The sequence below is a fragment of the Rhea americana genome, unplaced genomic scaffold, assembly GCF_003343005.1.
Source record: "Rhea americana isolate MKP2758 unplaced genomic scaffold, rheAme1 scaffold_1, whole genome shotgun sequence".
NCBI classification, from domain to species: Eukaryota; Metazoa; Chordata; class Aves; order Rheiformes; family Rheidae; genus Rhea; species Rhea americana.
In genome coordinates this window covers 15,955,727-15,983,321 of record NW_028185038.1, presented here as the reverse complement: position 1 = coordinate 15,983,321, position 27,595 = coordinate 15,955,727, and the positions used below count along the sequence as shown (strand labels likewise).

The window sequence follows — 27,595 nt, the reverse complement described above, 5'->3', positions numbered from 1 at the left end:
GCAAATGGAAGGGTTCAGACCTAAAGGTCTGCTTCTAAGGGACCTYCAATGAGACACAACCTCAGGAGGTATAAAGCACTTCTATGTAAGTCAGGGGAAGTCAGGATGAAGATCTGGGCTACCAAGTTCATTAATAACAAGGTTCACTAATAGCTGAACAGCTAAAGAAATGACAAGGAGAGAAAACACATCAGATGAAGAGAAAAAGACAAAAAAAGAACAAAAAAATCAAAAAGCAGAACCCATGCACAATTTCAGCAAAGAAAGAGAGACCAACAACCAGCCTAGTGACAGGACACCAGAAAGAAATGGAGCAAGAGAGAAGGAAAGACAAGGAGATAAAAACAGGAAAGAGTAAAAGGAGAATGGAATAAACAAAAAGGAAGTACAGAGGTGATTAGGGCCATTCTGTATTGATTCACCAAACCTACACAGGACAAGAGGGCTCCGACATGATCAATGAAAAGCTGTTTCTCTGTAATGAAAAACATTCTGTGAAATAACAGAGTGACTGATATTCATGSTCTCTACTGTTCGCATCTAATTTAGAAGTGAAAGGGAGCATCGACTTCCTTCCTCATCAGTGAGGAAAACCAGCGTTTTTGTAGAGCGTTGAAGAGACCCTGAGCTAGACCCTCAGCCTGAACAGACACCGTGAACACCATCAGGGGTAACCGCTCTCAATCAGTGACAGAAGAACCACATCAGAAATACCTGCCCAAAGAAAGGACTCCCTCTCTCTCACTGCTCGACTCCAGCGGGAAACCTCCACCCAGGACATGAGGAAAAGGAGGTGCAACCTGGATAATCTGGACAAGTTATCCACCTACACATAAAAAGCTGGAATAAAATCTAGATCTACTGTGCCAAATCCTATACGTTAACCAAGAAATCATCTCAACTTGCAGGGGGACTTATGGTTCTGGGGAGTCTAGCTTGGAGCTGCAGACAACTGGTGAAGGTGGACCATGCTTCAGAGGACTCTGCAGGTTGCTTTGCAACCAAGTATAAGCCACAGCTTTATGAAACATACTGATACTTCATGTGTTCTACCCCAAAGCAGACCCACATGAAGCAGGCTAAGCTGCCACATTTAACCAAATCCCTAACTCCAAGAGAACTGAAGTCAAACAAGTTGACTGACCAACTCAAGTAAGACCAACTCTTAAGTCAAACACCATGAGCAGAGAAAACCCCAATTTAGTAGTGACTTCCACAGAGTTTTGAGCAATATTATTGGGGCTCGGGGGGAAAAAAATCACCTTTCTTGTCTTCCCCCAGCGTAAAGGGCACTGTCTGGAAGGAGTCACTCCTGCCACTCTGTCCATGGAAATGAGCTCAGCTCCAGATGCTGCAGTGGGAGCCTATACAAGGGTTCCTCCTGGAGGCTGCCAGCAGCCCTTATCCCCTGCTACGGCTCCTAGGTCTGATCATGCTTGCTAAASTTTAATTCCTTAGTAATGCTTAGTTTCTCATCTGCTCTCCCCCCACCTTCAGCCTTGCCCTCCTTCCTGCCTTGCCCGTTTGATCCTGCTCCCTTCGCTGAACCCAGTCCTGCTATTTGGAGTCCAATTTGAGCCAATCACCAGACCTTGCTCTTGCTCTGCACCTTGACACAGATTGCTTGTGCCTGACCCTTCTGCCTGGCTCCTGCCCTCTGCATATCTCTTGGATTTGCAGATTCCACAGTTTCTGAGCCTGCAGTCCCTGCCTTCCTCCTTCCAACCTGGTCTGAACACTCAGGTGAACTCTAGAGACCTCCTTCTCTAAGTCGGAACTCMTGAAGCTGAACCTGATCCAACATACTTGCAAAAATTTTGCTCCCTTGGAGATAACATATGACAAAGACTGTAGTCTTTTAAATATAAAAGACCTCAATCTACCACTTGCTCAGAGGAGTATTTTCTTGACTACTAGTGATAACTCCTCCAAGGGCAGGCTGACAAGGACAGGCAGTTGAAGCCAGCTCCCCACACACACTTTCTGAGCTGGTCAAGCACAAGGCAGGTCACGCTTGGTAGCTGTACAGCCACATTACAGCTAAGCACAGAAGACATGTTAGATCAACCATGAGGGTCCCAAAACACTTTTCCCAGCCCCAGGAAACTTCACGGAGGTCCACTGCTACACAAAAGGAATGCGCGCATCCATGGCAAGACAGACTGGAAACAGGTCTCTGGAGCATGGTGAGGGGAAAAAAAGCAGAGCCTAAGCTATACTGAGCGGTGTCATTTAGGACATTTGAACCCAAACTAGATGTACGTATATTCTTTCCTGAACAGTCCCACATTAAAATGCTGTAAGAGGTGGAGACTCCTCTAAAGAACTAYGCTCACTGGAGGCAGTGTTAGCATCAAAGGTACAGACAGGAGAACAGGGAAAGACTTTGCTCTGTCACACAGAAAATCTATGATAGGAGCAAGACATAAACCTGGTCATCCTACACTTGATCCCACGAATGCATCTCTAAAGGGCTGGCTCTCACATACAATCCGTTTTCCAGGTAGAAACTACAGTCAAAGCAATGTGAATGCTGGAGAATAAAAGCATATTTACGAAATATCTCGACACATCAGCAAACGCAGAGAACAGAGGCTGTGATTCACAGAGCTATTTACCTGCRGGTGGGTCCATTCTGTATTTATTCTCTTGACACCAACCGACTGGTCGAAGTCTGCAATCCAAGTAAAACAACCACTGGTCATAGGATTCAGTCTCCTCCAATCCCACATAGCGAAGGCGTAATCTTCCTCCAACATTTTCAACCACACTAACTATCCAGTACTGAAAGGGATTCTGGGAATCCTGCAGCTCTATTAAGGAATCAACTGTAATGAGGTCTACAGGGTTTTTTCCTCGCAGAGGCTGTTTGAATAGAAGCAAAACTCCTTATTTTAAACTTTATTTGAAGACTTCTCAAGGAAACAGATGACAGCAGATTATTTTTGTTTTTCACACCATCATCCAAGCGATCAGCAAACAGTCTGTTCTTCTTCTATTTTACCCAATGTCTTCCAAGTGCAAATTCAGAAGTAAAACAGAAAACAACAGTTGTGCTAATTCCTCAACCRACATCAACAACAACAACAACAACAAAGAATAATAAAAGGTGGAACAGCTCATAAAGCACATCCCCTTAGGATGCTCCCAAACAATTCAAAGCCCAGACATATTGGGGGATTTCAAACCAAATTCTCATCGATTCCAGCTGATAAGAACCGATCACAGGACTGGACCCTGATATTTACCTAAACTGCAACTATTTAGGGTATGGCCTTGAAAGCCCTCTGTGTGTTGACCTTTCCCACACAAGAGTTGAGCTTGCTCCTGTGGACATGGACAGCAAATTGTTCTCCACTTCTACAGGTGCAAGAGGGTCAGTACTCCAAAGCCCACCAAGGCCAACAGCAGGTTCCCACCAGCTTTCGTGGGCTTCAGCTCAAACCCAAGGCACACAGGATTTTCTGGGCCAAGCCACCAAGAAACTCCAGCAAAAGAGGTTCTTCGCCTACACAGAGTATTTTCCGTGATCCCAGCTTTGCAACTATTTGCACATGTGCTTAACTTTACACCTTCAAAGCTGCCAACCACAGGCATTAAAAAATCATGAGATGCTTTTCAAAAAYATCCCTATGGGGCTCTGCGTTTTTGTTTTACAATTGTGAGCCTGTTTGTGTCATCAAGCTCCTCTCTACAACTGCCAGGAATCAACTTTTTTTTCTTTTTTTTTTTTTAATCCAAGTTGGGATTCTTACACAATTTCATTTCCAGGGCTTTAAGAACAGCACTAAAAATCACCCTAAGAGTTGGAAATATTGCTTCCCAAAAAAGCTTCAGAAGCCTTCAAGAGAGATGCTAAGCACAGGCAAAATATGCAAAAGACCAGGTCAATTAGTGTGTGTGTATGTTTGTTCCACTTCAATTGAATTAAATACATATATACCTTTCAGGGTATTTTTAAAAAAACTTATTTTGTAAATCAGAGTCAGTCTGAAAACGGTTCTTTCTAAGGATRGCTAGAAAAAAGAAAGGTGAAAGTCTTATTTTTAGAAAAAATTCTTTTTCAGTTTGAATTTTGAAAATAGTCAAAATTCTGAAATGAAACTARCTTTGCTTTCCTTAGAATTAAGCCAAAAATGCAGGTAATAGAATGAGAATTTGGTAAAAATATAATTTAACTAAAAAGTTATCACATGTACAGTTTTATCTAGGTCTGTGATTAATACATACTCCTCAGAACCACATATTCACCATTATAAGCCACTCTTCTATCATATATATTAGGAACACCTGCATAGTCTCCTCAAACATTATTTAATGGCAAAATACAGTGTTAAAATTCAATAATATCACAGAAATGTACTTCCATGTGATTTTTCTCTCACACAACAGCTTCATTGCAACAAAACATTCTTTAACATCAAACGACAATGTAATGATTTAACTTATTATAATAGATCCCTGGCAATAAAAAAAGCTAATATCGCTTCTCTGATTCGTACGTTAAATCCTAAGCCAATGGCTTATCACTTCCCCCTGAGAACTGAATGGCGAAGATGAATAATTGGGTTGCATGAAATATTAACGTTTGCCATAATGCAACAACTCTTTATATGCATAGCTAGAGTGTAAAAAAAATAAAAAAATAAAGCATCACTGCATATTGATTTAACAACACAACAACAATCTGCAGCACTCACGAACAGTAAATCTGTCGACAGGGAGTTACATACACTGCACGCCACAGATGCCACTAAGCACATATATTGCATAAAACACCACTGGAGAACGGGCTAGGAAGCATTTCAAGCCATGGCACTGTTTGATTTCTCTGCTTTTCTGCCCTGGGACTGCCTTTTTTTTTTTTGTTTGTTTGTTTTGCCTGTCGAAAGGGAAAGGGGAGCCTAGCAATGTCCAGCAACAAGGTGGCAGTGGATGCAGGCATTGCTTGGGCCGTGCAAGGGCTGCCGCTTGCCCCAGTCAAGAAGAAAACTCTGCTGACAAACTACGTGGGAGGGATAAAATGGTGAAAAACGATGCCTGGAGGCACACTCGCCTCCCAAAAGGCCAACAGAAGCACTTATAGAAAGGTCAGCCGGGCTCAGCACCCACACAGCAGCGGGGCAGGTCCTCCTGGAGAGGCTGCTCAGTTCACACAGTTTCAAGGTGACCCTGTGAGATCTTTGTCAAAGACACTGGAGTTGAGGTTGCCCAAGGGCAAGTGTCCCCATGGATGTGCTGCATGGACTTGGCCATCTGGGTGCACTGGTAGAAATATCTCCTCTCCTCTCCTGGCTGCTGCTAGCTGAGGGCATCTCACCCTGCTTCCCTGCTAAATCACACTCCTGCTTTTAGAYGGACCTTGAGGAGGGAAGGTATTTGGGAAGCTATTTCTATACACACACAAATCTGACAGTGCTCCCCATCAACATGTTAAGCCTCTTCTTCAACGAAGACCAGACCTGAAAGCTTAGGCCATCAGTTTGGTGGGGCTAAAAAGGTCTTCAAGGGCTGCATCCTCCCTGCAGACTCTCTCAATCCTCTCCTTCATCATCCAGGCTTTTACAAGCATCGAACTTCAGTAAATAAAAGGCAAAATAAACTACCCCGTAACCCAGAAGCAGAGCTAGCAGAGGTCACAGCAACGTCGCCGCTGACTCTCGGCCAGCGCTGGCTCAGGCACGCTCACGGCACATGGACATTGCAAGCACACAGCCTCACACGCTGGACACCGCTGCAGCACGAACACCGCGACRCGTTATCGGAGAGAAACTGCAATCTAATACATACGCCTTCCAGTAAATTTGCAGGTGCGGTCCGGGCGCCTGTCAAATCGTGTATGAGAAACTCCGTCCAGTCCACGTATTTCTCTTTGATCGCTGTGGAGGGTAGGGAAAGAAAAGAAATACTTAGCACGGCACATTGCAATGGACTTGCCACATATATTTTAGAGAAATTTCCTCCGGGATTAGCAACCCTGCGCTTTGCAGCCATGTGTTTAAAGTTTTGGATATAACTGCAGTTCAGACCGGGGAAAAAAGCTGGTTCTTTGCTCAGCTCCTTGGGCCTCCTCTGCAAGCACGTGCAGCTAGATCCCAAAATAAGGGAAGGAGACCTGGCTCTGCTGCATGCAGTGGCAGTGATTTACAGCACGGCRGCTTGTCAGCTGCGTTGCTCTCCTTCACAAGCAGCCCCGGCTTGTCTAACCATTCGTTTCCTGCTTATCACATAGGCTCAGATATGATCTACGAGGTCTCTTTGGATGTTTTCTAATGGCCTCAGAGAAAAGAAGTTAGGCAAACTTGCAATTCCCAGGCAGGACCACAGCAGAACTCCACAAAGAACTTCCCCCGCAAAGCCGAAAAGATCAACCTTGAGAACATCGGGCATCAGCGGCATTAATAAATTCGCACGCTAAGAAAAACTTGAACAATTTACCAGGAAAATMTATTTCGCTTCACAAAACTTGCCAAGCTTTTATTTATTTATTTATTTTGAGCCAAATATCGGAAGCCACAAGGGTTTCTTTAAGAGTCTACGTCAACACAGTTTGAGAAGATTCAAACTGAAATGGATAAATGCTGCCTCTGGGATTCAAATTCTTGTTCTTCAGTTCTTGTTAGAAGTAGTGGAAGTTGGGCACCAAAGTCCCTTAGGCAATTCAGCAAATCTCAGCTTCAGCGGTTCAGACGCCTCCTCTAATTCATCCCAGACATTCGCAGTCAGAAACCCAGGAAACAGACATTAATTTCACCTGCCTATAAATGGGAGTTAGATCACATCAGAAACATTCCTCTCTCCCCCAAAAAACGTATTTATTTCTCAGACAACAAACAGAGATAAAGGTCTAAATGCAGTGACATCTGTAGAAGGGGAAAAATCACAATCATATGAAAATTAAAAGCTTTCCTCTGAACAAGCAACTAGGTACAGGTGTTACCCCAGAGAGGAGCCCAGGAAATACTGCTAGACCTCATCTCTGAGTTCTGTCCTTTCTCTGAAAGTCATTTTTCCCTATGCCATTTAAACAATGCATTTAATTTATAGAGTTAAACAAGCTTACAAGTGCATTTAAATATATTTAACATTAGCAGACTTTAAAGCACTGGACTTCAGCCTCTACAAAGTAACACTTAAACTGTTCTAACCCTTTCGCAACGCTGATCTGCTATGATCCCCAGGAGACTTAGGACCTTGACATTATTCAAGATGAAGGAATAGCTTGAAAAGAAACGGTTTATACGTGGTGCCTCTCCTTTCAACATTCCTGTCACATGCACCTCGTCAGCTCCTGTCCACCTACATTAGGATATAAATGATGAGCTTAATTTTGGCATCAGTGAGAGTACAGTAATTGCCATAATGAAGGAGACTGGAACCCCTCTAGCACAAGCTTCTGCCTCTGACTGTGAACAGCCCTGGAGGCATCAGAGAAAGGTGCAAGTTGAACTTCATTTTGGCTCATGCCCACAAAGTTGTCAGCCGAATTTTGAATGCCAGAGCTTCATTACTGAGAACTGACAAATGTGATAAAAAGAACTGGGTTCGAACTTTCAAAGCTGGCAGGGGGAAAAGAAAGCGTCAGGATTTTCAAAGTCGACAACAGATTTTAGATGCCTCCGTTTCCAGATGCCCCATTTGAGATGCCTTGACTGTGCCTGATTTGCAGGTCTTGCTTTCCGCCAGGCTATTCCCCTACTAATGTCACTCAATGCAGGCACCCCAAATCCCTCGTCCTTTTTAAGACATTTGCATTCCACCGCTTTTTGACACCTAAATAAGACCGAGCCTTTATCAACAACATTCAAACCTGCATTACAGACTTCTCAAGTTCAAAAACGCCAAGACGAACCTAATTTTCCAACCAAAATGACTCRGTTGAAAAACTGAAGGACTCCCAGTTTCTAAATCAGAAGCATCCTCCCCGAGCAAGTCTCGTATCTGGGGTTTTGCTTTATTTTATTCTTCCTTTGCAGATTTAGGGTTTCTGGAAACCTCTGGGAGAGAAGAGATTGCACTGAAAGTTTTTAGGAACAGGGATCTGCACTGTTACTGTGCCTGTACAGCATGATCAAGATGTTCTCAGTACTGCAATGCAAGCCACAAATACTATCTTTTAGTAGTAATAAAGCAGCTCTGAATCATCACAATATCTGTCAAAGCCTTTAAGGACCAAGTGAAATATCAAACAAGAATATTCAAACAAAGGAAAATCTTCTGGGTAAATGAGTATCTGGCAGTATAACGCAAGGGTGCCCAACTAGAGCGCCCACTTCAAGAAATGTGGGTTCATCTTCACAGAAGAGCCCTGTGAATTTCCCCCATGCAAAACGCACGTCCGGGATCTCAGCCAATGTCTGCAGCRCCAGGGGAAACGCACACGYGTGTGCRCTCACACGCAAGAAACAAAGCAAAAGACACCTCCTTGATAAATGCTTTTGAATGGCTTCACTTCACGCAGGGAGGCAGGTCCTTCTGCAAAAGCCAGGCAGGACAAAACAGTCGCTCAAAGCTTCAAAAGGAAACACTCTGATGAGTCTCCTGCAGCTCTGAATGTGGTAGAGACAAGCAGTGATTTATGGCTGCATGATTGCCCACACTCTCATTCATGTCACTCTCGTTCTTACTGACTTGCATAAGCTTAAAAAGTGATCAAAAATCCCCGAAGTCAATATTGAAGTCCCCACTACTTTTGCCTGGATGGCATGGTATTTTTCTGCAATTCAGGGAACGCCTGAATCTGGGAGGAAGACTTTTACCAAAGCATAAAATCCACGTCGAGGAGGRATGAAGACTCAAGGCTACCCGTCCCTCTATACATCCACCCTTCCCCCGCCAGSCACAGTTGATTTGTGAAGAGGACACCTTGGAAAGGGACTGTCACCCATGCCATGGAGGAGTTCCAAACAGGCCCAGTCACAGAAAARTATTTGAGATAATCTAGCTACACTGGGGCTACTTTGGATATGATGCCCTAAGTAACAAGGGCTGACCAAGACAGCAAGGACACGTCATGCTCATTGGTCCTCTAGAGCATGAGACTTTGACGCTYCATGAAGACACGGATGGAGCTTGACAGAAGATCCTAGGACTCTCAGTACTGCCCCAAGTACTAGACGCGTATCAGTGCCAGTCCTGTGGTCCTGCATGGGGCCTGCTGTGCAGAGAAATGAGGAATATGAGATTGTGCAACAGTCTAAGACCTGGGGGCCAACAGCAATCTAATTCATCAGAGGCAAGGGCAATGATTCAAGAGACAGGGCAGCAGAAAAAAACTCAGTCTGGTGCCCTCACTGATGCAAAAGCCACAGTATGAGCTGAATTGATCAATTAAACACCAGAAAATCCAGAAAGGAGATACACATTAGCAACACTCACCACAGAAAAAGCTTCAGAGATTGTGCCTTATGCACTATAGTTCAACCCAAATGCAAGGCAGGCATTTGCTCCCTAAACTCCTAACTACTTTTCTTTCCAGRTCTAGCAGCCAACACCAGTATCCCATTTTGGAGCCACAGCTTGTTGACACAGATGTGCCAGTTTTCTTTGGCTCAGCTTCAGCTCGTCTCAGAGCCAGCATGGCTGGTTGCTTTCACACCTCTGCATCTCCAAGGCTGAAGACTTTAAAGCATCTTTATGCCACAAAAATGTTCTAGAAGCACCTGCCCTCAGGCAAAGTAGCCCAAAACACAGGCCAGGACTGTGCACTGCTGGGCCAAAGTGTATCCAGAGCAGAGRTACAGAGCCAAGAGCTCTGCTCCAGATTACATCTGTGCATGGAGAGAGGAATCCAGCCCAGATCTGGATCTACCACACTTCCCCCAGGAGTCTCATTGAGGTCTCACACACACAAGATCTCCTATGTTGCTGAGAAAGGTCCCAGATTTTTTTACAGCTCTCCCTGATTCCCAAGGAGMAGCTGCAGTGTAGCACCGATTTTCAGCAAGTGTCTGTCACGTGGATGCTGATGCTGAAGCAGAATCAAGGCTTCCTGAAGAAAAGGGAAAGCCCTCCTGCCTCCTGGAAAATGCTCATTTCTCAGAGGAGCGTCTAGTTTTCCAGGGATTACAGCAGATTCTTAAATTAGAAGCAAGAAAAAAAAAAGGAAAAAAAAAAGAAACTTGCACATTAAGGGTCTACTTACTCCTGCAGAAGTGACTTCACAGGTTGTGAAGCTGAGTTCCTTTAACACAAGGCTTAACTTCATCAAAAACTGAGAGTCCTCATACCCCCTCATATAATAGTAATTCTTCCCACTTATTTTTCCATGCGATCCATCCTACCATCACCTCTGTTCTTCCTCCTATTCTTCTCTCCCGGTAATTTTCTCACTTTCGCACATCTGTCTCATTTTCCTCTTTTTGAGCAAACAGTTCCAGGCTGTGGCAGGATCTGATGGCTCAAACTGGGATTCAGCAGCTGAGGTCCAAGGCTGGGGCCACCAGCTGAGTGGTGGACATGCAACATACCACCAGCACCACTCGCCGGACATTGGACTTTCTCTGGTTTTCACCAGTAGCTGCTCAGAAACCACTTTTTCACTTTATGCTGTTCCCAATGACCTGAGGAGAGAGGTCAGCATGCTGCAAACCTGCACTACCAAATCCCTCGCAATGCAAAGAAAATAATAGGAAGAATCGTCATTTTTTGCCTTCTTTCTGTAATCTTGTTATAAAAAAAAAAACTAAAAAACAAAACCCAAAAAAACCTCTTGATTTTTCTAGGATTTTGTTGTTGTTGTTTAGTATCTAGGATCTCCAGCAATCTGCCAACGTCTCCACCGGAGAATCCCCCATGGCCTCCATCGACCTCTAAATAGTGCTGAGATTCAGTTTCCTCTCACGTGAAGCAAAGAATAGTGTCTTAAACAGCTTTACAAAATGGTTCAAAATCATTCAGATAAACCTGTTAAGCAACAACACTCTTGTTACACCAGCTAATCTTCTTATTAAAATTTAAGTCCCCCCTGGGATCGGAACAAACAAAATCGGTTAGCAAAAGCAACTAAAGCTGGACAGGACCTGGGCAATTCTTATCACTTCATTATGAAATAAAGTAAAATATGATTATCAAATAAAAAGCCACAAGTTTCTCAAATAACTAATTCAGGGTCTTCAAAAGATTTCTTTTTTTTTAGATAACAGTAAGATATGTGGGTTTTGAGAAGGTAAGAAGTGTACTACAAGAACACAGATGCCTTCCCACCTTCATGTTTTCTTTTATAAATTTGTTGTCTCTATAATTTTGATGCAGTATTTATACGTTATAAAGGTCTAAATATATAAATATATGTTGTAACTATGTTATAAAGGTCTAAATGACAGAGTCAAAATGAGATGTCTTTATATCAAAACAACATAGAACGCTAAAACAATTTGTTTAGACTTCACCCATCAAAACAGTTTGTCAAAATTGACACRTTCTCCAAAATATTTCCATTTTGACAAAGCAGCATTTTGACAGAAAACAGTTGAATCCGAATGATTTCAATCAGCTTGATGAACAACACATCCCCGGGAGCTAGATCYCAGACTGGATGTGGGAATGGGTTTGTTTGCATTCGTGTTTCTGTCGTCAACTCATGGTCATCTCAAGGGACAGATGGATTTAACAAAAGTCACTGTGCTGTCTAGACAAAACAAATWAAAAAAAAATATACCAAAGGCCAGTTAGGGGGTTACTATAATTTTTCATGAAAAAGATTATTCTTTATGGAGTCCTCTGTGTGCGCTCGGGAAAAAAGTCAAGTGTGGATACAGACATCCTCAAAGAACTTTCTTCAAACAATCTTCTGTTCTCAYACTAGTAGGTTCTGTATTTTGAGACTGATCACAAAATGATGAAAAGAAAAGAAAATGCACAAAAAGCTGTTGATCTAATTTCCTAATGATGAAGCCATAAATACAAAGAGATAACGACTTTGGAGCTCAATCATCACCTTTTACGCACCCACCTTAAATACGGAAATCCTCTGAAGAGCATAGTATTACATAATAGATTTTCATGGAAATCAAAAGTTATAAGCAACTGTATATCAAAGAACAAATGTGCGTGAAAAATATATTCCTGGAGTCAGCAGTACATTATGGTCTCATTCGTATGGATTTATAACAGGCCAATAAGGAGATGTTAGAAGGGAGTGCAATACTTAGAATGAGTAGCTSTTGTACGCTGTTGGAAGATGCTGCTTTATGGCACCAACGGATAGGCCAGCTCCTGCAGCTGTTAATTATYCTGTAAGTTTTTATAAATGCACCTTTAAAAATACGTAAACTCCAAATGAATCTTATTTGTTTAGACTACACGAGCTACTTCGTATAATAAAAATATGCTGCATGACTTTTTACACTGTGTCTTCAAAATATTTGGCTCTCCTAAACACACGGACCCCCATTCTGAGARAATACTCTTCATGCTACACTTTTTAAAGCCTTGACTCAAGAGAGGGCCAACGCACAGACTTTATTCCCTGTATATTCAGTTCTGCCTGCACCTGCACCCTTAGCTCTGCGCACACATGCAAAYCTTGTTGACTTTGTGCACTTATGTAGGTGCTGTAGCGAAAGGACAYGTTCTCACAGACACCACATTTTCAATTTGGCCAAGCAGGACCCAAGTATCTTTTTAGTAAAGCTTCACAGTACGCTTCATGAGCAGTTGCAAGACTACRCCAATAAGTAATGGATGCTTTGATCAGATATGATCCGCTTCTCTTTTACATCAGCACAAATGAAGAAAGATATGAACACACGCTTTAGGTTCCCACCTTAAAAATTACTTACAGCTTTGACTATGCAACTATATCAAATTTCAGTATGATTTGACTGTTATCCTTCCTGCTGCTATTCAAGGTGTCCAAAAATGATCCATTTACAATCTCTTAGTCAAAGCAAGTGAGATGACAAGGACAAAACATGTCTCACTGTCCACAGGAGATTTTACTTCCTTTTGAATCATTTGCAGATTGCCTGTTCCCCTTGCGTTTCTCTAGTCCTTAATTAAGTTTTTTCTTTTTAACAATAAGAAGGTTGCAGGTGGTTTGAGTGTTGCAATTTATTTCTTGAAGCTCTCATCTGTGCTACATCTCCAACCCACCTGTGGGGACTATGGATAGAAGAATGGAAAGACATGGATATGGGATGCTGTGGGAAAAAAAATGTGAGTGTGTGGCTAGGGTAATGGGATATTACTACCTTTAAGTCACTTTTTTGGAACTCTGTTAGACCTTCTTCTGGTAAGGTCTTCACACTTTGCCCAGTAAAAAATAGCTTCTCGAAGGGTCACCACCAGTAACTGCCAAGGCATTTCCACTCAGTAGAGTCAACTGTGTTACCTAAAAAYACATCACAGAAACATACTCTGCTCAAGAGCCCGCTGCTCTTTATAAATTAAATTGCCCAAGATCAGAAGAGAAATTTGGCTAATAAATCCCAGCAGCATGGTAATCCATGTGTCATTAACCTGGATCAGGCTGCCTTGATTGACTGAGGAGCAACTGTCGCTCTCATCATCCCTGCAGACAAGCCGCAATAAATGATCCACCTCATAAGTACTGTGATTAATTACTCCCCTTGAGTTAAAGTCAATAACCTACTTGCACTGGATGGCTTATTAAAAAAAAAGGGGGGGGGAATAAAAAAAGAGGGGTGTTGTTTGGGAGCACATGAACTGGAGAGAAGGGCGAGCAAGAGGCAGGTGGACAGTGGAAGCTGAAAGAAGCTCATCTCTCCCTGACATGGCCTTGCAGAACCACAACCAATTTGTTCATCTGATCTCCCAATGGAGGCAGAGGTCACCTAGAGCCACCCAGCCACTGCAGCAGGTGCTCAGATAAAGGGCATTCATGTTTTCAGAACATTTACTGCATGTAACCCTGTCTTCCAAATACTTTTATATTAATTTCCCCTGGAACACAATTTTCAATTCTCATCATCCAGATCAGGCACCAAACAACAGAAACATTTCGGTTACACTGAGGTCATATGTTCAGCCATGAGCTAGAAAAAGCAGTGTGCCTAACATTTACTTGGCAAAAGCAAGAGAYCTTCCAGACATGAACATATTGCTTCACTTGGGTCAATTATCCGTCCCCTTGCATCTGCAGGCGTAAGTGAAGGTTGATTATTCAACTTTGCTACAGCATCCTATGTGGGAACACAGGACCACTTTTATTCTTGGCTACCTACGTAATAAATTTGGAGGAAATCTGCTGCATAACTACAAAAGCCACGGTCTTTCACTCAAGGCAAGCCATTTCTCCTTTAAGCCCCAAAGCCAGCATCAAACTAGAAGAGCTCATTTAGAGCAGCACTGCTGCTGGCTCTCCAGATGCCAAGCAGCGGAGAATTGACTACTTTCAGATCAAGGAAGCTCTTCCGCAGCCTCATTTCCCTATCCAGCATATGTGGGATCGGAAGTAGACTCAGGAAYATCCCCACGGCCACAGAAATCACCTCGGGGTCGGCAGCGTTATCATGAATGCTGATGGGCTGATACGTCGAGCTTCATCGCTCAGCAGTATGTAATGACCCACCTGATGCGCCTTCCGTGTTCTCCAAAGCTTCTCACCTTCTTGGCCAAACAGAGAGCGTAGACTCCCTTGTGCCCAGCAATGACACTGCTCTTTGCCTTATAAAGCACCAAATGCAACCCTGGGTAGCTAAATTTCCTTGTTATCAATCATAGCATTATAAATTAAGCAGGAATAGCTCATTTTTGAAAGCAAGGCAATGCCCAGCACTCCACGGCTCTGAATGAACCCTGTAACTACAGGGGATCCTGTGTCATTAGTATCACTGTCCATTAGGACGACAGCTCACTGTGAAAATGCACATCTGAATGCCACGCTCTCTCCACTCCACCCCAAGCCCCCCATAAATCCCTTGATTATTTGTTTTTTTTTTTTCCTGTCTCTGTTTGCTTTAGCCACAGTGCTCAGCACAGAGGAAAGGTGTAGCACGTGAGATGAGAGCTCAAATTCCCCATCTTCACACCTGGGAGTCTTAATGAGCACCTTATCAAATGAGGACTTTGGGACTCCTCAGGGAGGCAAGGGGAATCCAGTAATTTAATTGCAATTTCTAAACCTGTTTTAAACCCATAGAGATAACAAAAAMAATGCAAGAGCCCTGTTTTCCAAGTAAAATCAACACCTTAACCAAAAGGCTCAGAAGCAGCCCAGGTCCCAGAGTAAGACTGCAGGAGAAGTGTTATCTACATGCCTACATTAGATGCTGGCAAAGATACCCAGTTCCYCACACAAAGCTGCCCTTAGCAAGTGGCCGCTCAGCTACCTTCTGAAGCTGTGGCCATCACCACGCAGAAATGGAAGAAGGATTCAGTCACCCTTGCAGGCACCAAGACTTGCCTTTGCAGGTATAGAGATGAACAGACTCCTCTCAAAATTCTGGTTAAAAAGTTCCCAAAGCATCGGAGAGGAGGTACACGTGCCACTTGCCAGTTGTCACTCTGAGAGCACCTATAGTGCTTCATATGTTGCCCAGCATTAATTACAGACATGTCTACAAAGCCAAAACCATAATTCCTGGATCTATGCCCAGCTGAGTTACCTCCAGAACCAGTTGCAATCCAGCTGTCTGCTTGGTCCATACCGTGAATTAGTGTTGTTACGAATTTTTTTGTTATGGATTAACCAGACGGTCTTTCACACGGGGCTGCATTGCACCACTTCTCTCCGACACTACTAGAAATCGGAGCTAGCACGCAGAGAGAGATCTGGAGGCTACCTGATCCTGATCCAGAYGCCCCAGGCTATCCCCCTTGACTTGCCTTTGCAACGGGAGGTGAGCAGCACTTCTACATCCAACCTTCTCCAGCTCGGGCAGGCCAGCCTCAAATCGATTCTGTGCCGTAACAGCGTCTAAAAGTTATGGGGCACTCTGGAAGGGGATGTCAGTAGAGTATAAATATCACGCCCGAGACTCTGACCTCACGCCTCCAAGCTCTGTCCAGTTATCTCATGCACTAAGTGCCTTTTCTCACTTCTAAAGCCCACAGCCATATCCTGAAGGTTATTCTTTGGAGACAGCTCTGTAAAATGCACCAAATTTACAGCAGCGCAATGTCCTTACATAAAGRATAAACCAGCTCACAGCACTATTGTCTTTTTTCCCCTAGCAATGCCAGGAGTCTACAGTAAAAATCCACTATGAGCACTGGTACTAGCATATAAACACATATATATAGGGGTTTGATGTCCAAGAAATACATTCTGGGTTTTTTTTCTTTTTCTTTCTTTTTTTCTCTCATTTGCTACAAGAAAATGAGAGCAAGGAGAGACAATGCTTATAGCTTATTATAGACATTAGATTGTTTAAAAGATTACAGAGGAATAATTAAGATAATCACTTCTTAGCTCTGGTGGAAAGCTCCAAAAGRAAAAAAAAGGAAAAAAGAAAAAGAAAGATGCAAGTTTCGGTTAGTGGTTAAAGCACTAGCAGACTTTAGGTTAAAGCAGACTACGAGGCTGAATTATGGATTTTTTTGCATTACCAAATCCACTAGACATGCATGAGTATAAGTCCTAGAGGTGAGTCAAAAAGCACATTTCCGGCTTTTGAGTTTTCCTCCCTTTAGCCAGAAGCTATATATGTGGGTGCATCTCACCTTACATGACCTATCTAAAATTAAAGCATCTAGTCTTGCATTATCCAAGATTATTCAGTGTTACAGCTGTCAGCAGGTGAAACAAGTCTCTACTTGGCTGGCCACAACCAGCAGTCTTCAACTCATGTCATCCTTCAGAGCCATGAGCAATGATTTGAAAAAAAAAAAAACAAGTCATAACTATTTTCATGATAGACTCCCAACCCAAGCAGCRTGGATCTACCTTGGGGAAGAAAGACTGATAGAAAGACACCGACCTCGAAAACCCTGGCAGGGTTCAGGCACAAGGCTGGTGCCAAGGAGCTGCMGGAAACACAGCGCTGTGGGGCAAAAATGGCAAATCAGCATGTATTATGTCTAATTTAAAGAYTGGCCCATGGTTCTCCCCAAATCTCACCCAGACCTTGGGGCAGGACTGGAAATCTGATCCTCCCCACGACCTGACGGGTGAGCTTCAAAATTACTACTGAAATAGGTGGCAAGCGTYATTTGCTGTGACCTTGCTTTCTGATACACTGTGAAAATAGAAACATCTGTAAAAGACTTCACCTAGCACTTTGCAGCGTATTCAGCAATTAATCAAAATTGTACTGCCTGCTTCTAATGATCAAATCCCATTTAATCACTTTAGAGCCTCGGACGCGTGATGTAAGCGCCGCACATCAGAACCTACAGGGCCTTATGAACATTCATCACACATCCTTCCCAAAATTAATGGCACGGTCTTAATACAGCCAGGCCCCATGAGGTGCTTAACATCCTATGCACAAGATCTAAATTCATGATCATCATAACATCATTGAAGAAATACTCCATCCAGGTACGCTTTATGCTTGCTAAACATGTGTTTTCCTCACTTGAAACTAGAAAAGGACTTGAACTATAAATCGCAGGATCAAAAAACCAAACACATACAAAAGCTTTGAAGACTTTAGATCTGCATCTGAGATCAACATGGAACATCATGCAAGACATCATCTGACACTAACTACGAGTTGCAGGATTTGAAATGTCACTAGCTTTTCCATAATGCTCCAAGCCTCCTTTGGCTTCTAAAACTTAAGCTTCTTCTTTACTCCAGCAGACACTGACTGGAGATAAAGATGCTCTGATGATCCCAAATCCTCTCTCCACTAAACTGAAGGCTGCTACATCTCAGTGTAGAGCTATGGTTCGCTCAGCTGGTTTCCAGGGTCTTGACCTCATCTTCAGAATGCAAGGTTTCCTCCAAGTTTTTCGGGCTTTTTTGTTTCTAAATAAGTTTCCCACGTGTTCTGCTGGAATGAAAGCTTCCAAACTGAGCCACCCGCTAATATCAAGGCAAACAAGTTCAAGGATGACAGTAGAATGGATCAAAGGAAAGAAAACATAGTCCTATAGAAGAGGTAGCTCCCAAACCAAATCCTCAGAGCTTAGATCCCTCACTTAGCCAGAAACTCCAGTGACTATGGAGGAGAAATACAGAATTTCCTTCTCATTTCTGTAGGCTCTGTGTTCACCATGTCCAAGTCTCTTAATTAAAGCATGTGCAGCAGGTTGCACAATGATTTCCCAACTTTGGTAAGCATTTTCTCTGGATGCATCTTATATACAAACTCCAGCAGGTTGTGAAATAGTTGCATTTTTATGCCACGAACCTAAAACATTGATTTTCCCCTCATTTGTTCATCTAGTCCGAGCAGTGCAGGTATAGCACAAGGCATTTTTCACTCCAAACACAGGAGGTTGACCTTCTTGTCAGAAGATCAACTGTCGATCAGGAAGTGTTTCAGCACATCCTTAACCTTATTTACTCATTTATAATTTGTGGTCAAAATCAAACAGAGATGGAAACTGAGGACGAGGGATGACAGCAAGGACAAAAAACAAAGTGTCCAGGAATTCACAGCAAAATCCTTCCCAATACCATGCAACAGGGGCCAGAATTGACCCAGGATTTGGAATCTGTATTAAAGGAATTGCCTTCTGATGGTCGTCAGGAAAAAGTTTTATAGACATGTCACTTAAATTCTCTGCACTGCACAACAGCTACCTCCAGGGGCTCCTGGAGCATATGGTCTGCTTCAGGAAGCAAGCCCCTTCTGCGGCGACTGCGGCCCACATTATCATGTGTAATGAGAGAAAAATCAAGCCCAAGTCACAGCTGGCTCAGGATCATGCTGTTGCTTGCATCTGCCACTAGCAACCTCCTCAAATCGCTATCTGCATGCTCCTCACGCTCAAACTCAGAGGTGCCCCTCATCAGGTATCTGAAGGGATGGTCTGCTGAAGGCATGCCACTGGACACCTTGAGTTGTCCTTGGCCTAAAGGAACAGAGAATAGCCACTGAAGTCTGCTCAGCTCTAATATGCACAAAATACCCTATGATCTGACCAAAACAGCCCACTGCAGAAACGTGTATGCCACCTTCAGGGTGCTTTGGATCAGGTCCCTTGTGCTCATTACCCTTCCTGTCTCCCACAGCAATCTGCAAGAAGCCATTTTCTTCTCTAAAATCCCCAAACTGGGTTAGAATATGGATGACAGGGTTTTTTATGTCTCTGTAGATGTCTCTAAAGATTATTAGTTAAGAGTCTGTCAATGCTTCACTTATTATATCAATGCATTTACTACCTAGCTAAGACTAGGCATCTTACAGTTGAGATGGCATTTCCTTTCCAAAACTCCTCTGGGGGAAATTATAGACAATTAAGGAAAGGGAATATAAGCAATTACCAGGAATGGCCATTTAGAATCCCTCAATTATTATTTTTAAAGAATACTTTGTAAAAACCATTTACCTGGACATTACTTCAGCGGACCATGTCAAAGAGAGTGGTCTGGATTCACTATTAGGCCAGTTGTCCCATTTTTCTATGGTTTCAGGGCATTCTAGCTCCACAGCTCTGGAGCATGTGCCCCAAAAATGTGCAACAGTGGAAGAACAACAGTAGGCACGACTGGATATTCCAGGTGTGACGACCTACAGAGTCATGAGTGACACACACATCTCTCAGGGCTTTTCTTGACTAAGAATGTGGCAGTCTCMACGACAAGAACTCACCAAGTCTCCAAACAGAGCTGAAAGTTTTCTACTTTACAGATTCTGGACTGTTCTACATTTTGTCCTGTATTTACACAATTTGCACAAGGTAGTCRGATGATGTCAACTGATGACTCAACATAGAGCCCCAGAGCCAGTACTTCCAAAACTTGCCATCTCCTCATCCAAACTTTTATTTAGGAGCCTCACCAGGACTTTAAAATAACTTACATCCTTTTTTCCTTTAACACTTGAAAGTCTTGGGRTGAAGATTTTGCTATTTATACAATAGATGTAAAAGATTTTTGGCTACATTCTTCAGAAGGACATTCTAGCTGAAGTGGTGTCAAAGGTRCCTGATTTTCAGAGAACTATTACTCAGCACCTGCTGAAAATCCGCCCAATCCCATCTGCTGCTAAAGAATGAGGACACTCAGGAAGCTTTCCGTCACAGAAAAGCTTGATGTCTGCTCCCAACCTTTTCTTCAGATATTTCCCTGGAAATACAGCTCCTCATTCACAGTCTGGCCCTGCACTACAATTACTCTTTCCGTTACACATCTTTTTTCCTCCAGCACAACTTCTTCTAAATGCCAGGTGGTTTAGTCACGCTAATGGCTGTGGTATTATTCCTCTCACTGTGMCCAGAATCACGAGCAGCAGAAGGTAAAGCTGCAGGGTCTCAACTGCTCATCTCAGACCCTCCGAGCATCCTGAACTGAGCTAGAGTCCCTTCAAAATAGGCTTTTCTTATCAGAGTTTGAGAATCTCAGCAGAATTCATACCTACCAACACTTAGCTCTAGATATGTCAACTACTGCAGCTCAGCACTACGGTGAGGAATTTTGCTTCCAGTCCATCACTTTTATCAGAAACTGAACATTTTTGCTGTGCAAACAGCTTGGGCTTTGATCAATATAGACATAATCTCACAGATTCACAGCAGGACTTTATAATCAACATTAAAAAAAATACTACATGGAGTACATGGATTTGGACAATTAAAGTTTCCTCAGTTACTGATGCCAGCCTTCTTTGTCACAGCCCAAAATGTGGTACGAGCCCATGCAGACCTACTTTATCCAGCCCAGAGGGACAAACTTCAGTTCTCAAGGCTGCCTACTACACAAACAAGTGGCTCCAGATCAGCAGGTGTCAACGAAAGTGCATTTTTACTCCTTTCTATGGAAAAAGAAGCTGAGAAATGTCCCACTCCAGGCAGGCACCTGCTGAACAAAATGGAAAAAATCCACCATCCTTTGCAAAAGCACAAGACATTGTCCACACTTGAGCCGATTCTCAGCTCTTTGAGAAGCTCTACTCTCAGACGCCTTCCCAAAACTAGCTTTGCTCCTGTGGGCACTCCTGTTTTTACCTCTTTGCTGTGTCTTATTGCTTCATTTGCTCAGCTCGGCTCTGGAAGAATCAATTAGCCACAGTCCTACCCTTCTCAAGTTAAAAATCAAGTTGCTATGGATTTTCTAAGTATTGCAAAGACAGCACAGAGTTAAGAGATTTCCTGATGTCGTCCCAGCCACCTGTTGTGAAAGCCAATCACGAAGCAATCACACTGTCATGCCCAAGCCCCAAGGTTGCTGATAGTCCGGGCAGGAGCACAAGGAGCATCAACCTCCTAAATGCCTACAGCAACCCAGCTCAGAGGCTCAACCCATCTCCCCACTGGATAACAAAAACCTCACCCAAGGGCACAACCARCACGTAGGGCTGCAACCCAGCGCAATAAAGGACGGCTGCCTCCTCGAGCTGTAGGACCACAASAAATATCAGATCCTGGAAACACAAACTCATACCATATGGGCAGGATGGATCGAATAATTCTCACTTTGGTATTCAAGCACATTCCCAACAGGAGAACAGGTATCAGAAGAAAACAAACAGATGCAAGTACAGCGCTGTGTACAGAAATGAACTAATATCAAGCTTGACTGAAAAAGTTGATTAAATTAGTTTAATTTAAAAGCCTAAACAAACCCTGAAGGAGGTTCTTTGTTTATTGCTTTTTACTGACAGCACGTGTTACTGAAGAAGCACCATGTGGGCATGAAATATTTATTCATTAAATCTTTCATAAAGCCGCACACTATTAGTTTCACTCAGGATATATTTATAACTTGTCATGGTCCAGGAAAATCACTGCTTTTCCTTTCTCTCCCTCACCACCCCTCGCCCCAGACTGTTTATAAAAGGGTTYGACTTCGAGTTTCCACCACAATAAGCCCGATGCTCAGTTCCACTATTTCTCTATGCAAGGTGCTGCTTCTTTGATTGTAATAGTTGCAGTTGATTACAGGATAGTTGCAATTAAAATATTTCAGCTCTCCCTGCACTGCCCCATACGGATTGCTACAGTGCTGCAGAGCATGCTGCCGTTTCGTTGCATTGCTACTGGCCACGGGGCAAAGGGAAAGCACAGGGCGAAGGGCCACCAGTGCTGCTAGGGGGAGAGTCAAGGTGCCAAAGGGGAGGTTTTAACGCGTTCCCACCAGAAACATCCCTTGGCTCTGCCCAGTGCTCGGAAAGACGATGCTTCAACAAGGTCAGCATCGCAGTGCAATGCAGCAGCTTGGGACTGCTGAAGCTTACGGCAAGGAAACGTGCCTGGCTGAAATGCCATAGGCTTAAACCTCGCGCCTGCTTAATGGAGCGCTTATAAAAACGGCAAAGTCATGCATTTGTATGCACCATGCAGCAATACATGAGCAAGTCACACCAGCCAAAAGATGCATGCTTAGAGGTTTCCCTTCCCTTGGGAGAGGGCCCAAAGATGCCCTAACTAACAGATATCCAACCAAGAAAACCAAAAGCAGTCTGCAAGGGTGCTCGTTCTAGTCTCGGTATGCACAAGCCGTCTGTTATCAAAACTCACTCCATCAGTAAAACCCTTTCTTGAACCCCTCCTTGGCCGTCAGCCAGGCTAGGGATCAAACCCATGCTCCAAGCCAACATAATAATGGACTAGCATAAACAGGGTTACACTGTCCTCAGAGTTAGCTGTAAAAGACCTAATATAGTTTTACTATAGTTTTACTGACTACATAGCTCATACAGGAATGAGAAGAAGTTGTAGTTAGAAATAGGGATCTATTTCTTTATTTTTTAATCCGTAAGAGTACAGACAAACCCAAGATCTGCATTAGGACCATGCAGGGCAAATTGCATCAGCAAAACTGTCACCTAAATTGCACTGATACCTATTTGGGTGTAAGCCAGGCTTAATTTCCTCATGTAATCTTGAGTAATATAAAGGCAGCTCAAAATGGGTGTAAACTGRGTAATGTCGGTGCTGCACTGGATCCTTTGTGGTCTGATGGCCATGGCATGCATCCTCACCRGACCACAGACCACCCTGGTGGGCCTGCTCCTGTTTCCCTTCCTCCATTTGTCGGCGAGAATAAATAAATACAAATATAGCATAAGCAGATGTCGTTGTCCCTGGAAACTAAGCTTGCTGGAAATGTTTCTGCTGAAACTGCTTCTTGGTGGAAAATTAGGTTTTGATTAAAGTGTGTTGTTTTCTTGCCTTTGATAAGCAGAGCCTACTTCGTGTTCAAGCTTCGGATTTTTGCGCTGAAAAACGAAATCATCCTGTGGTTTCGCACGCTGGTTCCTTGGCAGGGACTGGGTCACCTGAACRCAACAGCATCTCACGGGGCGTTAAGAAGGCGGCATCTCAGGGGGCCCCTGCATGGAGAGCCCAGAACCTCGCAGGAAGAGCCTAACCCAGGCAAAAGCACAAGGCGGGCATGGCACCACACAKGAATACCACGAGGCACTGCAGTGATTCAAGACAATATTTGGGGGCTTAATCCCAGAAAGAGCTGTTTTGATTTTTTTTTTTTGGGGGGGGGAGGAAATGATTTTTTTTACTTTAAATGRAGAATATTGATGAAAACAAAGTAAAAGGTTAGAGCTTCCCCGTGATAGCCTCCATCATTCACCGCGGTCCCAGCTAAGGCTCAAGCAAACAGACATCTCCCATTTCCCACTCCCGTTTCTTTATCTGAGCCTCACACCCAAAATACCAGAATATATCACTTACTTTTGAGTCTGCCTTGCAAAGCAGCCAGCGCCTCATCCCTGCACAGCTGTCTGCAACTGCGCCTCTAGACCTGAAAAGCTATACAAAAAACTCAAAACCAAAACACCCGACTTTAAACCCAGCAGAACCGACAACACTCAAAAACGCTGCATTTAATAAAGCATCCTACTTAAATGTTTTGCAAGACCCGTCCCCCCTCGCTGTGCTGTAAGGAAAATATTTTTATTTTTCATGCCCCTGCAAGGGGCTGCTTGGGACATGGGGGGAGATGYCAAGCCATGACACACCCCAGCAATCTCCAGCAGCTGCAGGCTCCCAAGAGCCAATGGAGCCAAACTGACACTGCTCCCGCTAGGGCAAATTGCAGCCCAAACACCCCAGAYTCCTCAGCCAAGGCTGGCGCGGTTTTCATTCCTCTGTTACTCCTCCCCTCTGCAATCATTAGAAGATCTCAGGAAAAAAAAAAAATAAAAGCTATTTTTTATATGCTCGTTAAGAATAATCTGCTAAATGTTCTGTGCCAATGCATAAAGCTGCCTACTATGCTAATAGAATATTTGACATTTATTTGCTGACTAGTTATTTATGCTAACATCATCCCTGCATAATTAATACTCTGCTAAAGTAGACTTGAAAAGCACACATAAAACACTGTACTAAGAGTCATTTGCAGTGTTTAAAATAAAGAAATCCTACAATCTATTTACATTAGGTTAGTCTAAACTCAGTTTTGATGGAAAAAAGGGATATGGATTAGGCAAAGAAGATAAAAAAAATGAAAAAAAAAAGGCTTTAGCAATATTCACAGCATTTGGCAGTACAACCTGCCAAAGAAGATTTCCGATTTTCATTTTACTTGGCTCAGGGGTCCAGTTCTTAGCTGATGTAAACCAGTACAAACTCCGTGTGTGCCTACTGATTTTCTCCAGCCTTGAGCTCTTAGGAAGCAATATTTCAGGTAAGCCTCCAGTGAAAGAGCTAAACCAGGGCCAAATCTGCCCTCAATTACATTGGTAGAAAAGCAAAGTCATCTCAGATAAGCTGATGGAGGCAAGCCAACTCCTCAAAGACARAAGCAGAAGTGCTCGCTGCCTGTCTGATCCCTCTACCTGCATTATAATTATGGAGCTGCAAGCCCAGTTAACTTTTTATTTCCTAGGGCATGAGATTAGCAGCAGGCAGGATGAGGAAGAAAAACAAGGGAAAGTTGGTTTTGGTTWAAAAAAAAAAATCCACGATAACACCTTCTAAGGGAGCAGCTCTGGAGCTGGGCAAGATGTGGTTACTTCATCTCAGAAAGCCAAACAGTGCCTCCTACCATGGGATTAAGTTTTTTGTTTGTTTGCTTGTTTTTAAATCTATCTATTCATGGCACAGGCAGACTATGCAACACAGCAGATCATCTTTGGATTATGCAGTAACGGGGGAGTCCTCATGCCCCAGTTTTGACATGACCAACCAGATCCACTTCTCCTCTTGCTTAGGGCAGTGAGCTCGAAGAGCACAATTTTGCCTTGGAAAAGATCTAGATAGCAGTAATCTTCACAAATATGGCCTCAAAAAAAAAAGAAAAGGAGAAAGGAAAAAAAGAAGGGGGCAGTTAAATACTCCAGCCTGAATCCTGGAATCTTTGATTAGACCTCCAAGTCTGCTCCATGGCCGACTCAGGTAGGTTGGGTCACAGTGAGAGATGTCAGCTTTCTGAATTTTCGCTCATGCACGGCTCAGAACCAGGTCCAGCRCCTGACCATCTGAGTGAACTTCTTTCCTTCATCCTGAATCTAAGGTCAAAATTAATCTGTCACGAGTTATGTAGGAAGACAGCAACAATCTTTAGTTACTTTAAATTGTGAGCATCTGACGATGTTTGCCTTCATAGAAAGTCTGAGCAGCCAAAATGTTTTCTGTCTACAACTCTTAATGACATACTGGGCTCTTGGTGGAGCTCAGCACCATGCAGGAGGGACTCATTACGTCCTAGAACCAGSGATCTGAGTTTTAGTTCTCCTTACATGGGGTCAACTGATAAGTAAAGCTGCTTTCCACATATAATCAGTGTCTGATTGACCATGCTGATCACAGAATTTGAGCAGCGATGGTGCTCTGATGATTTACCATCTACACCAGCTCCTCTAGTATCAGAACCTGGACCCGGATCTCCGTATGTGTTTACATCTCCATGCCCTTCCACCTCCGCACTTGCACTGAGAGCGGCCTCAAGATCATCGGACAGATTCGCACAAGGCAACGCTCGAGCTGAATTTCGATCTGTCGACACGGTTGAAGCAAAGCCGCCACGACAATTACAAGCGCACACAACCACCTCGTCATCCGGTGTCTTTGGTGCCTCCCAGAACGCGTTAASATAGCGCCAGCAGAGACTCCGCTCTGTTGGCTCAGCTGTAAACCGGCAATCTGTACAARAACACCCACGTGTCAATCAAGAGATGCTCCTGCTCCCCGAGTGTTTCACGACGCATAATTTAGCTACTATGCTTGTCAGGTCCTCCACGCTGCTCTTCTCTCCGATGGCAAATGTCTCCATGAACCCAGCTGTCACCAACAAAGGAAAACAGTACATGGAGATAACTGGCCAAAGGAGGCAAGAAACCTCTTTWACTTTCACGGCTAAAGGAATTGCTAGTAATGGAAAGGTTAGTTAGCCACAAATTTTTAATGCTCAGTTGTTAATACGTCTCAGGGGATGATGGCAATTGAAAAAACAACTGCCTCATTTCTGTGCTGAAGAGGAGGAGGATGCTCGGGTAAGATACACCAGGCAATAAAGGCTGTCCCTGYTCTCACATAAGTTAAAATAATGAGAAGATTTTAACTAATGGATGGAAAACCTAGGTCRCACCCCACCTGTATAGCGCAGAAACCAGTTCCCACCATTTCCAGCACAGCCGATGAACTCTGAATCAGGCTGCCCTTCCTCATAGGAACTGCCACTGAAGGACCTCAACAGAAAGAAGAAAAATCTCACACTCAGCTGCACCAGGTAGCGGCTACCCACCAGTCCACACTCACGGTTAATAAGCAATAAAAAGAAACCTCTGTCCCAGGACGTGACTTTAGAACAGATCGGTGCCAAAGCTACGGACCATAAGGACAGCTTCACACTTTCCTCAAGCTGGTTCATGAATAAACATCCAACTCATTCAGATGAGTTCTATATTAACTAATTTAAATAATTTTCATTTTGTTTTGAATGGTAAACAGATCTATTCTGCCAGGATAGCTGAGTTTGCAATTCAAATTACACACCGATTTGTAATGAGAAAAATATAATTAACGGCAAAGCTTGCAGTAACTATAATTTTACTCCTTTGACTCTGTGCAGGGAAGAGAGGTAGAAGGTGAAACATGCAGCACCACTATCCTTTCATAAGCCAATTTATTTTACTGCAAACCGGAGTATTTGGCCCTCAGTCCTATTGCACCATAACGTCATGGTAGGGATATAACATGACTTGACATTATACTCACAGGCACCATGATGCAATACTAACGTCACCCCATAAATAATAATATAACAGTCTGTAAATTAAACGACTTCCTTATATCAGGATCATAAACAATAATTATTTGGCAGCTGCCCCTTGAAAGCTCTCTCTGTACTGAACATTAAATCAAGTTCCATTGATTTGATAAACTGAACATTTTTTTTTTTCCCCTTCCCTCCCTCAATCTCGCTCCTATCTAATGAAATTCGTCACCCGATCACTCTGCAGCAGTGTTGTCTGGCATCGTTTTTTTAAGACTAGCGCCAATCAGTCCTATCTGATTCGCAAGCAGAAACAAAGCGTCGTCCCACTGCTGGGATCCTGCCAGTTACACAAGTTCCTCTGCGCAGATCTGCTTATTAACCAGAGCCTTCAACTCC

General features: G+C 43.4%; 1 protein-coding gene across 1 annotated transcript in view; it reads right to left on the bottom strand.

Annotated features, from left to right (window-relative positions):
- Window positions 1-27,595, bottom strand: part of SFMBT2 (Scm like with four mbt domains 2) — a 111,051-nt gene that overhangs the window by 57,707 nt on the left and 25,749 nt on the right. Inside the window, exons 5-6 of the mRNA XM_085299567.1 lie at window positions 5,791-5,879; window positions 2,619-2,865 (exon numbers count right to left, since the gene is read on the bottom strand). Of these exons, the coding sequence (XP_085155693.1) occupies window positions 2,619-2,865; window positions 5,791-5,879 (336 nt within the window). The remainder of the gene's footprint in view (window positions 1-2,618; window positions 2,866-5,790; window positions 5,880-27,595) is intronic.